This window comes from Bufo bufo, chromosome 1 (genome assembly GCF_905171765.1).
Source record: "Bufo bufo chromosome 1, aBufBuf1.1, whole genome shotgun sequence".
Lineage (NCBI taxonomy): Eukaryota > Metazoa > Chordata > Amphibia > Anura > Bufonidae > Bufo > Bufo bufo.
In genome coordinates, this window is record NC_053389.1 from 298,039,609 (window position 1) to 298,054,805 (window position 15,197).

At 45.3% G+C, this 15,197-nt stretch overlaps 1 protein-coding gene across 3 annotated transcripts in view; it reads left to right on the top strand.

The window, feature by feature from the left end:
• The window catches only part of RNF130 (ring finger protein 130), a 259,424-nt gene that overhangs the window by 170,377 nt on the left and 73,850 nt on the right, over positions 1-15,197 (top strand). For all 3 annotated transcript variants that reach the window (XM_040440821.1, XM_040440813.1, XM_040440828.1), the window contains exon 5: positions 4,319-4,401. In XM_040440821.1, the coding sequence (XP_040296755.1) occupies positions 4,319-4,401 (83 nt within the window). The remainder of the gene's footprint in view (positions 1-4,318; positions 4,402-15,197) is intronic.

A 15,197-nucleotide genomic window follows, 5' to 3' on the forward strand; every position in this document is an offset into this window, starting at 1 on the left:
AGATCCAAGAGACACATTGCAGGCATTGAGGGTATCATGACGTGCAAAAACAGGGAGAGGAAAATCCCACTATGAGGTTGTAACTACTTAACTAATAGTTGGGCAAGGAGGTACAGATGTGCCACAACCTGGGCAATTAATTTTAGGGTGAGCCACCCGTACAGTCAACAATTCAAATTTTGCTGTTGATTCTAAGAAGAATCGGAGCTGTATCTCAGAATGTCTTTATTTTCCCATGTATCTTCTTGCATCCAGGGACTGTGCCAGGTCATTTTTGGCTGGATGAGTCAGCTGGATTTTGTAATGGACAGCATTAAATTATAACGATTAAACTGTATTAATGTCATCGTACAGAAATGTCTCCCATGCTGGGCAGTACATAGCTACTTCAGAAATAAATCTATAATCACAATTAACTTTACCATTACCAAGCTGCTATTTTGTGCCAGTATGGTATGTCGTTGCCAAGTCATGGAAATTGGGATAATTTGCTCAAGAACATTTGATCATTTGTGAATGTATACCCTATTCAATGGAAGCAATCGATAACGAATTTAGTGAAGAAAGGTTTGGTGCCAACAGGTAAGCAGATCTGGTTGGTCTTCCTGATGATGGATCTGGGAGGTCAGTGGCCAAGTTGAATAGGTTACATTTATCAGATATAATTGTCCAGGCTGACTTGTAGATTCTTCAAGACTTCTATCACTTATGGCAACAAATGTATAGTGTACAGTTGATTTAATATCATTTGTTTTATGTTATGTGGATATTGTATTTGTTCTAGTGAGCAGCAAGTTCATGGCACTGACCTTCCTATGTTTTTAGGTCAGTAGCCTCCACCCTCTTGCTCCCCTGCTGTCTTTGATGGCCAGATGTTCTTGGGCCTTTTGGTCAACAGTCTTCAACTTATTGCACCCAACTGTTAGGAACTACAACTCCCAGTTTAGTCTTCAATGGTGGGATCTACTGGGGCAGTTATGCCAGTAGTCTCCAGTCTGTATAGGAGACTGCTGACAGTCTTTACAGGTCATGCTAGGAGTTTCAATTTGCATAACAACCTGGTGAGCAAAAGGTTGCAAGGTACTGCCTTTGGAAGGTCATGCCTGGGGTCTCATTTTTTAAAAGGCAAATTGAATATTATTAGGCTGCACATAGTTTTTCCTTTTGTAATAAGTGCCTGGAGTAGACATAATTCATACTTTCGTTTCTATTGGCAGTACATGGCACATCTTCACAGCCTGTCCTTCAGAACAAAGGGGGATAGTGAAGACAAGAGAAGCTTTGTATGAAAATAGCAGCAATTTCGTGTTGCTAAACAGCTTTGCATACACTTCTCCACCGAACGATTTTCACTAAACAGTGTTGTTCTGTCAACTCTTTGCAGTTGCAAACAAATCTTAATTGTATTAGCAAATAAAATCCTCCAAAAGTAAATGAAAAGGTTCTGTTCTGTACTCGGGAAGAAGGAATTATAGATGATATGCATCTGCGTCAAATCCCCATTTAACACATGTGGATTTAGCCTCAGATTTGTCACGTATTTTGCTACAGAACTGCAGTAATATGAAGGATACATATACTGGGCTAGGCAGCTCGGAGCAGTGTATGTATTGTACATGCTGTGTAAGAAAATGGTAGTAGCCTTAGCAGTGTGCAAATCGAAGAAAATAGTGGCGCCTGGGCTCCTTACACTAACATGGTGCACAATACAGAATTATTTTATTAGGACCATTATGTGATTACTAGGCTGCTTTTTTGGTTTGCTTTCATGGTTTTTACTTATTCTAGATAAATACCTTTACTTGCGGGGTAATGAGTCAATCACAGCGGAGAGCGTCACTCGTGAATCTCTCCGCTGTGATTGGATCGCGGCACAGCCAGGGAGAAGGAGACGCCCCCTGAGAAACCCTGGCGTCTCCTCCTCCCTGTACCGATGCTCAGTATTACCATACTGAGCGGGAAAACTACAGGGGGGCGCAGGAGCAATATTTAAAAAAAAACAGGCAGGGTGGCTGCATCAGCGGGCAGGTACCCCGCAAGTAAAGGTATGTATCTAGAATAAGTATGAAAGGTCCTTTTTAAGAATGACATATAAAGCAGGAGACCTTACACAGGAGCCTCATAAATTTGGTGTCTGGCCCAAATCCCCTTATTTTTCAGTATAATTGTGTTTTGCTCAGTCCCAAGATCTTCTAATTAGATTTCATAGTGTTTTTTTCATTATTTGTTTTGTCCCTGCCAGTAATGGTGCAATATTCACAAAACCAGACTTGTGTTTCGTATGTAACTATAATGAATTATTGCAATTGATGTAATTTCCACTCATTAAAAATAAATAAAACACACCCAGATAGAAATGTTGGACTGACACCAATTATGCGCCCTGCCATAGACAGCCAGCCGCCGCCTTAGTTTGCAGTGGTGGACTTCTACGGACTGAAACCATATCATATTTTGTGACGAATCCAGGTTCTGTTTGGGATCTGACGATGGTAGGGTTCGAGTATAGAGGCCTTGTTGTATGGAGAGACAGACTGCCCCAACTGCTGGTGCGATGACCTGGGGAGCCATCGCATAAGACAGTCTGTCACCTGTAGTAGTGGTACGAGGGGCACTAAGCACTCAGTTATATGTGCAGGACATCCTGCGGCCACATGTGTTGCCTCTCATCACTCATGGCAGGACTCCCAACGTTTCTGCCAGAAGTGCCTCCCCAGTCACCAGATTTATCGCCAATTTAGAATTTATGGGACCCGCTGGGATGCCAGCTTCAGCAGTCTACAGGCCCAGCTGCAACATCATTGGCACATGTGCCACAGGATACCATACAGAACCTGTATGTCTCTATGTCCATTGGTGTCTTTACTATGGCATTCTCTTTAAAGGGGTTTATCTGGTTAAAACTTTGGGCCTATCCATAAGCCCCCCCCCCCCTATGATCAGCTGTTTAAGGGGCCATTCCCCCCACTGTTTTCCAGGCACAGCTCCATACTTTCAGTCCCATTCACTTGTGGACCCAAACCAGCCTGATACTGATAACCGATCCCACTAGTGGATGCCGAAATACTTCCAGTTGGGGATGCGCCCATTTCCAAGAGCTCTGCTTGGTGTAAACTATTCTTACTTACATCTGGAAGATAAAAAACAGACCTCCCATCTTACAGCTAAGCACTTGCTACAGTTGTCTCCACTTTAGACAGTCCTCTACAAGCTAAGCAGCCTGGACTATACATCGCAATAGTTACATTGTAGCTGTCAGGACAAGAGACACGTTACTTCAGCTGAGAGATTGGGTTTCCAATCTCTGCCTATGAATATTCATATTCACTGGCAGCAAACAGTGCTCTTGAAAATGGTGAGGAATTAACACACCAAGTTTATTAGAAAGCTAGAAAGCTTCATTATATGGCCCTTTAAGCCTGTAGGTAGGCACACATTTTTCTCCTTACAAGAGCGACTGTGCAGCAGCACAAGCTCTTATGGTGTGAGATTGCTGTCACATGCTGAAACTGTAGCTGTGCTGGCAATCCAGTAGTTAATATAGGTAATTTCACTTAATCTAAGTATTATAGTCACGCATGTGGCTATCAAGCTTCTGCGTGTATAGTAGAGAGAATATACAGCAAACACCCATCATTCATCACTACAGCCCCATCAGATGAGTCCACATGAAGTATTGACTGCCTGCTAATTTAGTTCCTGCAGTGGTTTCTGATGCCCTTGCCTTTGCACTTCACATTTGTCGATAACACTGCCTAATTTCATTGGAGAGCTTTTAGTTAACATGCAAAGATTGAACCGGCCATCCACAGAGGTATCCTAGCACCCTGCCGATCATAGAACTGCTGTACGTTACGCCTGCCAGTAGTCACATACTGTTTTCTAACACATAATATAGCAGGATTACAGTTCGGTTTTTCTGATCCATTCCCTGCGCAGCCATAGCTCAGTCACTGCATCTGGATGCAGTCATTTTAGTAGCTCCCCCTAGTGCCAGCAACAGTCAACTAGTATTTTACACTTTATCTATTTGTCTTTGAAGCTCTGTATCCTCACCATTATGGACACATAAGGAGTCCAGATCTAGTTTCCTTCTGCCCCCTTTCCCCCACTGTGCTGTGCTAACATAACGGAGAGGACTCCTGTGCGCATGCACAGCAGTCCTGACAATGTAATTCAGCGCAGCTTTAAGCACTGACAGCTGGGGAATGGCGGCAGTAGGCAAATAAAAAAATAGCAATCTGGTTTGTGGTATATGGTGTTTTGTAATGCACGACCTGCACATGTTAAATATGTCACCCTGTTCTGTCTCATGCAGGAAACAGACCCAGATTTCGATCATTGCGCTGTCTGTATCGAGAGCTACAAGCAGAATGACATTGTACGAGTTCTGCCGTGCAAGTAAGTACACGCGACCAATTTCTTGCTACATCTCTTTAGCTCAGTCACATATTGCAGGTGTTTCGCTGTCGAATCGAAGTACATTTTTTAAGCTGCATTCCTAAAGTAGGCCCACTGAGAACTATAGATGAGAGCTGTATGAACTCTACAGCGCGCTTTCAAAACGGGAGAATCACTTTTTGTGTACTTGTTACAGAGCAGATCAGGCACCTAATAATAGTAGTAATCTTTATATAGCACCAACATATTCCAAAGCACTGTACATGCACAGACAACACCAGATGTTGCACTGTAACAAATTAACAATTCAAACAATAGGAGCAAAGTCCCAGATCACAAGAGCTTACAATTTATCAGTCTACAGTATGAGAAAATCGGTATGCATAGATATGAAATCCATAAGTGTTCAAGGAGTGGTGAGTTACTACTGAGTAAGGCCTCATGCACACGACCGTTGTGTGCATCCGTGGCCGTTGTGCCGTTTTCAGTTTTTTTTCGCGGACCCATTGACTTTCAATGGGTCCGTGGAAAAATCGGAAAATGCACCGTTTTGCAGCCGAGACCGTGATCCGTGTATCCTGTCTGTCAAAAAAATATGACCTGTCCTATTTTTTTGACTGACAACGGTTCACGGACCCATTCAAGTCAATGGGTCCGTGAAAGAACACGAATGCACACAAGATTGGCATCCGTGTCCGTGATCCGTGGCCGTAGGTTAGTTTTTATACAGACGGATCCGAAGATCCGTCTGCATAAAAGCTTTTTCATACCTGAGTTTTCACTTCGTGAAAACTCAGAACCGACAGTATATTCTAACACAGAGGCGTTCCCATAGTGATGGGGACGCTTCAGGTTACAATATACACTGCTCAAAAAAATAAAGGGAACACTTAAACAACACAATGTAACTCCAAGTCAATCACACTTCTGTGAAATCAAACTGTCTACTTAGGGAGCAACACTGAGTGACAATCAATTTCACATGCTGTTGTGCAAATGGGATAGACAACAGGTGGAAATTATAGGCAATTAGCAAGACACCCCCAATAAAGGAGTGGTTCTGCAGGTGGTCACCACAGACCACTTCTCAGTTCCTATGCTTCCTGGCTGATGTTTTGATCACTTTTGAATGCTGGCGGTGCTTTCACTCTAGTGGTAGCATGAGACGGAGTCTACAACCCACATAAGTGGCTCAGGTAGTGCAGCTTATCCAGGATGGCACATCAATTCGAGCTGTGGCAAGAAGGTTTGCTGTGCCTGTCAGCGTAGTGTCCAGAGCATGGAGGCGCTACCAGGAGACAGGCCAGTACATCAGGAGACGTGGAGGAGGCCGTAGGAGGGCAACAAGCCAGCAGCAGGACCGCTACCTCTGCCTTTGTGCAAGGAGGAACAGGAGGAGCACTGCCAGAGCCCTGCAAAATGACCTCCAGCAGGCCACAAATGTGCATGTGTCTGCTCAAACGGTCAGAAACAGACTCCATGAGGGTGATATGAGGGCCCGACGTCCACAGGTGGGGGTTGTGCTTACAGCCCAACACCGTGCAGGACGTTTGGCATTTGCCAGAGAACACCAAGATTGGCAAATTCGCCACTGGCGCCCTGTGCTCTTCACAGATGAAAGCAGGTTCACACTGAGCACATGTGACAGACGTGACAGAGTCTTGAGACGCTGTGGAGAACGTTCTGCTGCCTGCAACATCCTCCAGCATGACCGGTTTGGCATTGGGTCAGTAATGGTGTGGGGTGGCATTTCTTTAAAGGGCCGCACAGCCCTCCATGTGCTCGCCAGAGGTAGCCTGACTGCCATTAGGTACCGAGATGAGATCCTCAGACCCCTTGTGAGACCATATGCTGGTGCGGTTGGCCCTTGGTTCCTCCTAATGCAAGACAATGCTAGACCTCATGTGGCTGGAGTGTGTCAGCAGTTCCTGCAAGACGAAGGCATTGATGCTATGGACTGGCCCGCCCGTTCCCCAGACCTGAATCCAATTGAGCACATCTGGGACATCATGTCTCGCTCTATCCACCAACGTCACGTTGCACCACAGACTGTCCAGGAGTTGGCAGATGCTTCAGTCTAGGTCTGGGAGGAGATCCCTCAGGAGACCGTCCGTCACCTCATCAGGAGCATGCACAGGCATTGTAGGGAGGTCATACAGGCACGTGGAGGCCACACACACTACTGAGCTTTATTTTGACTTGTCTTAAGGACATTACATCAAAGTTGGATCAGCCTGTAGTGTGTTTTTCCACTTTAATTTTGAGTGGGACTCCAATCCAGACCTCCATGGGTTGAAAAATTTGATTTCCATTTTTTTTATTTTTGTGTGATTTTGTTGTCAGCACATTCAACTATGTAAAGAACAAAGTATTTTAGAAGAATATTTAATTAATTCAGATCTAGGATGGGTTATTTTTGTGTTCCCTTTATTTTTTTGAGCAGTGTACTAAAAGAACTGTGTACATGACTGCCCCCTGCTGCCTGGCAGATGCTGCCAGGCAGCAGGGGGCAGCCCCCCCCCCCTGTAGTTAACACATTGGTGGCCAGTGCGGCCAGCCCCCCCCCCCCCCTCCCTCCCCTGTAGTTAACTCATTGGTGGCCAGTGCGGCCAGCCCCCCCCCCCCCCCCCCTCCCTCCCCTGTAGTTAACTCATTGGTGGCCATTGGGCCCCCCTCCCTCCCCTGTAGTTAACTCATTGGTGGCCAGTGGGCCCCCCTCCCTCCCCTGTAGTTAACTCATTGGTGGCCAGTGCGGCCGGCCCCCCCCCCCTCCCTCCCCTGTAGTTAACTCATTGGTGGCCAGTGGGCCCCCCTCTCTCCCCTGTAGTTAACTCATTGGTGGCCAGTGGGCCCCCCTCCCTCCCCTGTAGTTAACTCATTGGTGGCCAGTGCGGCCCCCCTCTCTCCCCTGTAGTTAACTCATTGGTGGCCAGTGGGCCCCCCTCCCTCCCCTGTAGTTAACTCATTGGTGGCCAGTGGGCCCCCCTCCCTCCCCTGTAGTTAACTCGTTGGTGGCCAGTGGGCCCCCCCCCTCCCTCACCTGTAGTTAACTCGTTGGTGGCCAGTGGGCCTTCTCCCCTCCCTCCCCCTCCTAATTAAAATCTCCCCCCTATCATTGGTGGCAGCGGAGTGTACCGATCGGAGTCCCAGTTTAATCGCTGGGGCTCCGATCGGTAACCTTGGCAACCAGGACGCTACTGCAGTCCCGGTTGCCATGGTTACTTAGCAATTTGTAGAACCATTATACTTACCTGCGAGCTGCGATGTCTGTGATGTCTGCATCCGGCCGGGAGCTCCTCCTACTGGTAAGTGACATGACCTGTCACTTACCAGTAGGAGGAGCTCCCGGCCGGACGCAGACATCGCAGCTCGCAGGTAAGTATAATGGTTCTACAAATTGCTAAGTAACCATGGCAACCGGGACTGCAGTAGCGTCCTGGTTGCCATGGTTACCGATCGGAGCCCCAGCGATTAAACTGGGACTCCGATCGGTACACTCCGCTGCCACCAATGATAGGGGGGAGATTTTAATTAGGAGGGGGAGGGAGGGGAGAAGGCCCACTGGCCACCAACGAGTTAACTACAGGGGAGGGAGGGGGGGCCCACTGGCCACCAACGAGTTAACTACAGGGGAGGGAGGGGGGGGCCCACTGGCCACCAACGAGTTAACTACAGGGGAGGGAGGGGGGGGGCCACTGGCCACCAACGAGTTAACTACAGGGGAGGGAGGGGGGGCCCACTGGCCACCAACGAGTTAACTACAGGGGAGGGAGGGGGGCCCACTGGCCACCAATGAGTTAACTACAGGGGAGGGGGGGGCCGGCCGCACTGGCCACCAATGAGTTAACTACAGGGGAGAGAGGGGGGGGCCGGCCGCACTGGCCACCAATGAGTTAACTAAAGGGAAGGGAGGGGGGCCCACTGGCCACCAATGAGTTAACTACAGGTGAGGGAGGGGGGCCCACTGGCCACCAATGAGTTAACTACAGGGGAGGGAGGGGGGGCCCACTGGCCACCAATGAGTTAACTACAGGGGAGGGAGGGGGGCCCACTGGCCACCAATGAGTTAACTACAGGGGAGGGGGGGGGCGGCCGCGCGGCCGCACTGGCCACCAATGTGTTAACTACAGGGGGGGGGGCTGCCCCCTGCTGCCTGGCAGCACCTGCCAGGCAGCAGGGGGCAGTCATGTACACAGTTCTTTTAGTATATTCTAACCTGAAGCGTCCCCATCACTATGGGAACGCCTCTGTGTTAGAATATACTGTCGGTTCTGAGTTTTCACGAAGTGAAAACTCAGGTATGAAAAAGCTTTTATGCAGACGGATCTTCGGATACGTCTGTATAAAAACTAACCTACGGCCACGGATCACGGACACGGATGCCAATCTTGTGTGCATTAGTGTGGGGAAGAGCGATAGCATTGGCGATCACTCCTCCCCATACTGCATATGCAGCAGTCTCCTCCACCAGCAAGCAGCAGATTCCTTCCCGATAATCTGCTGCTCTGTCGTCCTATGTAAAGGGACCTTTACTTGCAACTTCTACCCACCGACCTCCCCATGAATCCCTTACACACAATGAAACAAGATGGAAAACGTTTCATATTGCTCCATGGCTTCAAGCGATTGCGATGCCCTGAATATTGCACTGATCCTAGAATCATTTGAAAGCTACTAGGCTTTAATATGATGCTTAGATGTAAGCTTTAGGCTTTATTTTCTGGCCACAGCAGCCTTTTAAATTCATGACATATCACATACGACTTTGGCAGTGAAGGGGTTAATATAATTACTTCACTAAAAAGCCATTGGGATGGGGTGAAGATATCTTACGCTGTAGAAAGCCAGTATTACTTGTGGTCAGCCTCCATATCCATCAGCTGGTCCTTGTTTCCATTAAAGTCAATTTTATCACGTGAATCTATTAAGGTCACAGTGGCTCAACCAGCCTAAAATGATGGTCCAGATGCACACTTGACGACGCACCCACCGTGCTAACAGGATAAATATATTGGAGGGCACTCTGCTATCTGGTGTTGCACAGAATATTCAAATGTGTATTTATATAAAAATGAATATATTTATTATCAAAAATACATACAAAATAAAAATGCAAATAAAATCAGATATAATAATAGTAACAAAAGTGCATATACATTAATTATATCCTATATACTAATCGTCTTGGTTTGCAGTCTGACAACAGCTGGATTTTTATATTGTGAGGGTGCAAATCTGCACTCAATCTAGATACTCACTCACTTGGCATATTGATGAAACAAACCCCTCACTACAATTGGTCAATAAAAGAATATATAAAATAAAGATGTTATTATCAGATGTCAAATATCCACAATATTCAAGTAAAAGAAATGGCAATCCTCCTTTTGATAATCTTGCAACTACCATGCAATGGTCAAATGTCCAATCTGATTTTTGTATTTGCAAGTATATAGTTAGTAGTCCTACTATTAGATAGATTGACACTATGTAAAAAATGATATCGAGTCTCTTCTATATTCACATCATAGTGTCACTTCTGTATAGTTCATTTATAGATTCATTATTTCATAATACTGTTAACAGGTACACTGTATACATTACCACTCTGATTGAGCGGACCGCCTCTATATTCAGAATGCAGTTAGGTTTGAATGGCTTGAGAAAGGCTTCATGTTGGAGCCGAAACGTCGCGTCACCACTGGGTGAATAAACAGCTTTCTTTTTTTTCACCATACTGGAGTGCTGCTCTGTTTTTCATTGAGATATATATATATATATATATATATATATCAATTTTTTTTTTTTAGTTTTTTTATATATTTTTTTTATATAAATACGCATTTGAATATTCTGTGCAACACCAGATAGCAGAGTGCCCTCCAATATATATATCCTGTTTTATCACATAGCTGCTGCCCGCTTGTGTTCAGGTTCTCATAGAAGATCAGACAGAAATTGTCCGATTTTAGACCTTGGCAAAACATTATGAAACGCTCACAAGTTTGTGTGTCATCAACATCAGGGATGACAAACACTTTTAACACCAGAATCCTTCAGGGAAATACAGTACAAACCAAACCAAAATAACCGCCAAAAAATAATACTAACAATCACTGTAGTAAAAATCCAAATATGCATTATTACTGCACTGAAGTAAAAAAACAAAAAAAAACACCACAGTAAACACAATAGACATTCTGTGAATGGAAGGGAGGTCACCACATGATATTCCCATATTTTTCGCTGTATAAGACACACCTGCCCATAAGACACACCTAGGTTTTAGAGGAGGAAAATAAGAAAAAAAGCATTTTTCATCAGACCTCAGCTTAGACTCCAAATGTTAATCAGACTTCAGCTCCGAGCCCCAGTAAGACTCCCAGTGTTAATGAGACCTCAGATCAGACCCCCAATGTTAATAAGACCCCCAACCAGACCTCCTGTACTAGTATTTGCCCCATAAGACGCACCAACATATATCCTCCACTTTGAGGGTTAAAAATACGGTATACCTTGTATGTAAAATACACATCACCATGAAAATGCATTCTGCAGACCTCATGTTATAGAGCAGGAGGAGCTGAGCAGATTGATGTATAGTTTCTTTCATAGGAAAAGTTTTGCCAAAGCTTTCAATTAAATTGCTTAATTCTCTGCAGTTTCTGAGCTGAGCTTATTAGCCAAGTGGGCTGTCCTGTCAGTAATTGACGGCTATTATTTTATTCACCTTTATACTGAAGGCAGTCAGTCACTGACAATACCTCCCACTTGGCTACTGAGCTCAGAAAGAGCATTTCATGGTGACAGGTTTTCTTTAGGCTACTTTCACACTAGCGGCAGCCTTCTCCGGCAGCTGTTCCAATGGGTGAACAGCCTGCCGGATCCATGCTTCCGCTAGTGCACGTGTGCTGCTGGCACATGTCGTAGTTTTATTCCAGCCGCCTCTCGGCATGTTTGCCGGGCTGACGCTGGAACTGTGGTCAAGTCAATGGGGCCGGAGCGGAACTCTGGCAACACGCGTGCACTAGCGGCAGCATGGATCCGGCAGGCTGTTCACCCGCCGGAACAGCCTGCTGGAGAAGGCTGCCGCTAGTGTGAAAGTAGCCTTAAACTAGTACTAGATGTATGATATAATTTTGGCCATACACTTTAGACATATGTTGGCCGAATGTCTAATGCTGGATGTAACGGATTGGATATGAGGGGTAAAAAAATGAAGGCGCACGCATTGCATATTTGTGCCATAATTTACAACTTTTTTAGCTTTTCGTCGGGGAGGGCAAAGTGAGAGGGGCAGAGCTCCCGTGACCCAACAAACTTACTATAACTTTGGTGTCGGTTATAGCTCAAGTCTATGCCAGCCCATAGCTGGTGCAGATTTCAGTATCTGGCACATGAAGGGCCAAAGATGCACTTAATTTATTAGGAGGCATCTGCCTATCTCAGTCCAGCGCACAGTGTATCCAGACTGGCACATGGGAACTCTTAATTCTTGATAAATCTCCCCACAGTGTGTATAGGGGCATGTTGGATGCTCTTGGGGCGTTAGGCAACCTCCAGGGGAAATCTGGCAGCAGCTTCTTCCACTTTTGCTGACTGATAACACATACATGCTTAGCTGATAGTGATAGTGGTCTTAAAGGTGTTATTCATTTTCAGGAGGAAACTGGATAGCCCTGGGGATCAGCCTGCAATAAAGAACTTATCAGAACTTGGTGTCGCTCTGTTTCTGTCGGGCTCTGTTTACCTGGCTGCAGCAGTGATTTCACGTTGGAAAGCCACGTTCACTGTAGTCAATCAGCGGCTTCTTTGGTGCGCTGACGAGGCCGGTAATTGGTTGCAGTGGTCACATGTTGGTGGTATGTCACCTCTACAGCCAGGTAAACAGAGCCCAGCGGGGAGAGCTGGATCACTAGTAGTGGATCCCCCAGGGTTATCTGGTTTCCTCTTAAGACCACCCCTTTAAGTGTATGGCTGGACTCTGAGTGCCCACTGCATTCCATACAATCCTTTTACAAGCACGTAGATATTGCAGCCAGATAAAAAATATTAATGTGGATGCAGAACACGACCATCCCTTCATGCGGCAGTAGGGCTCATACTCTCTCCAGTAATGATTTTATGTCTGCTTGTATTAACTTATCCGTGGATGCTAAAGCTCTGAGACACCGGCTCTGCTGATATGGATGTCAATGATAAATGCAGTGTCTGGGACCTTCTATCATTTCCTCAGGCCTCAGAGCCTGGTACCCAGTAATTACCAGCGTCCTCCCTCCGTCCTTAATTTCTTGCTTTCTTTGTAGAAAAGATGATGATAGTGATCATTGTATATTTGCCGTTGTCGCTCTGCAGGGACCGTTGACTAGTCAGGAATTACAGACTTGAGGGGCTGATGAGGTTTTGTTGGAAAAATGTATTTTGAAGCCAAGTAGCTGCTGGATTTGGAGGGAGCTTTCTGTGTCCTGGCTCTACGTATCATTTCACAATCTGTCATGATGTCTTTGAGGTAATAGGGGTAAAATATAGACCGCAGGCTTCAGCCGAGCAGCTCTTTTAGATAGAGGGTCAGTTTAATTGACACAAAGGGATGCAAGGATTAGATTTATTCAGTGAAGCAGGATGCTTGATTCATCGCAGCTCTGAAGCAAGGGAAAGGGAGAATGATTGCTGTATAGAAAGGTTCTGCATGCGGTCGCCGTGCATAGTCACTTCTTTTGATCACTTGTCTCATGTATTTCTCATAAAGTATGACATCCGGTTTATATTATATACGCTATGGTGCAGTGACGATGGTTTTTTTGTGCCCTAGTGTTTCAATTACATTTATTCTTCTGGGGAAAATTTTCATCTAAATCTCTGTTGTGCTTAGAAGATGGAGAAAAGAGTCTTTTCCACTGCTTATTTTCAACTAAAAGTGGCCATAGATGTAACGATAAAAGTTATTGTAGGAGTTCTTCCCATTTGGAGTTTGGTTTTGGGTCAGTAAAGCTTTCTATGGTTCACGGGAAGCTCTGTTTTTGACGATTATCAATTGTATTATTTGCCTCCTTGCCAAGGACGTTGAGTGGACTGAAATCGGTTTGCCTTCCCCTGACCAGGTTTTAAGGAACACCAGGCACGAAGGAGCCCAGGTTAGGAATCACTTACCTATTGGAAGAGAAAATACATGTGGTGCAATATACATGAACCACAGGCAGTTTTTTCAGGGTAGTGTAGGATTCTGGATGATGCAGTGCCTTTGACACAGTATAAAGGGCATTTGTCAGCAGATTTGTACCCATGAAACTGGCTGACCTTGTTGCATGTGCTCTTGGCAGCTGAAGGCATCCGTGTTGGTCCCATGTTCCCACAACCCAAGACCAGCTTCGTTAGCAAGCATGATAAAAAGGAACGACCAAATCCATAACAGAGTGGACAACAAGCTGAGTTAATCGTGTCTCTCACAAAGAAAATGGTTTTCTAAGATTATATGCACTGACATAGAAGGGTCTTTATCAGAGACTATTAAGAGAGACTGAGCGCTGGGCTGTCAATGGGAAGCAGAGCCTGGTCGCAATCTGAGTCGATATTATCTCAAAGTCATTATGTCTGAAAGCCATTTATAGATCTCCCGATTAGGAACTTGGTGAAAGAAAAGGGAGATGGATCTGTGCATCCAGTAAATGGCAAAATGTCAGTTTTGTTTCATAGAAGTTTCTATTAGTCTTTAGCGTAGCGTCCAGTTCCCCCGCTTCTCTATGGCCGCAGGCATATGACACAGTTTTTACTTGTTAGCATTAAAAGTTGGCTTTTAACAAAGTAGAGGTCTGCCACATCAGCGCTTCTCCAGATACTAAGTATGTTGGTGTATTGGGCATTAAAGGGGACCTTTCACCACTCCTCACATGCCTGTTTTAATAGCGTCATGCATTCACCATGTAATAACAATTATATGGCATGTATTCTTATGTCTCTATGTTTTGCCATTCCTTTATTATTTGTACTAGAAGTTATGAATCAATTGCTAGCAGTCTGCAGTAAGGGTATAGAGGGGAGGTAACAAGTTGGGGGGGTGTACCTGCACAGTCTGAAAATGGCAGCACTGATTGGATAGAGTGAGTCTGTGCAGGGACACACCCCCAACTGGTTACCTCCCCTCTGCACCCTTACTGCAGACTGCTAGAAATACATTCATAACTTCTAGTAGAAATAATAAAGGAATGGCACACCATAGAGCCATAAGAATAGATGCTCCAGAATTGTTATTACATGGGGAATGCATGAAGCTATTAAAACAGGCATGTCAGGAGGAGTGAAAGGTCCTCTTTAATGCTAAAGGGGTTGTCTGGTTTAGGCTCCATTCGCATGACCGTATTTTTGCTCTGCATCCATTCCGCTTTTTTTTGTAGATCGGATATGGACTCGTTCATTTGAGTGGAGCAGCAAAAAATGCAGACCGCACACATTGTGCTGTCCACATCTGTATGTCCGTTCCACAGCTCCACAAAAAAGATAGAACATGTCTTATTCTGGTTGATTTTGTGGACAAGAATAGACATTGTTACAATGGGTTCGCAAAAAATACAGATGATACTTGGACATCACACATACCTCATCCATATTTCATGTGATCTGTGTTTTGCAGACCTCAAAATACATACGGCCGTGTGAATAGACCCTAAGAAAACACATATAAAATATCCTGTTCAGGAATTGGAGTTAATAAATAGGTCGGGTCTTCTTTTTAGAACCTTAGTCTACTCTATATGCTAGAACAGGAAGTGCCTACAAAGAGTGCCTCTCTCTTTCTCCTG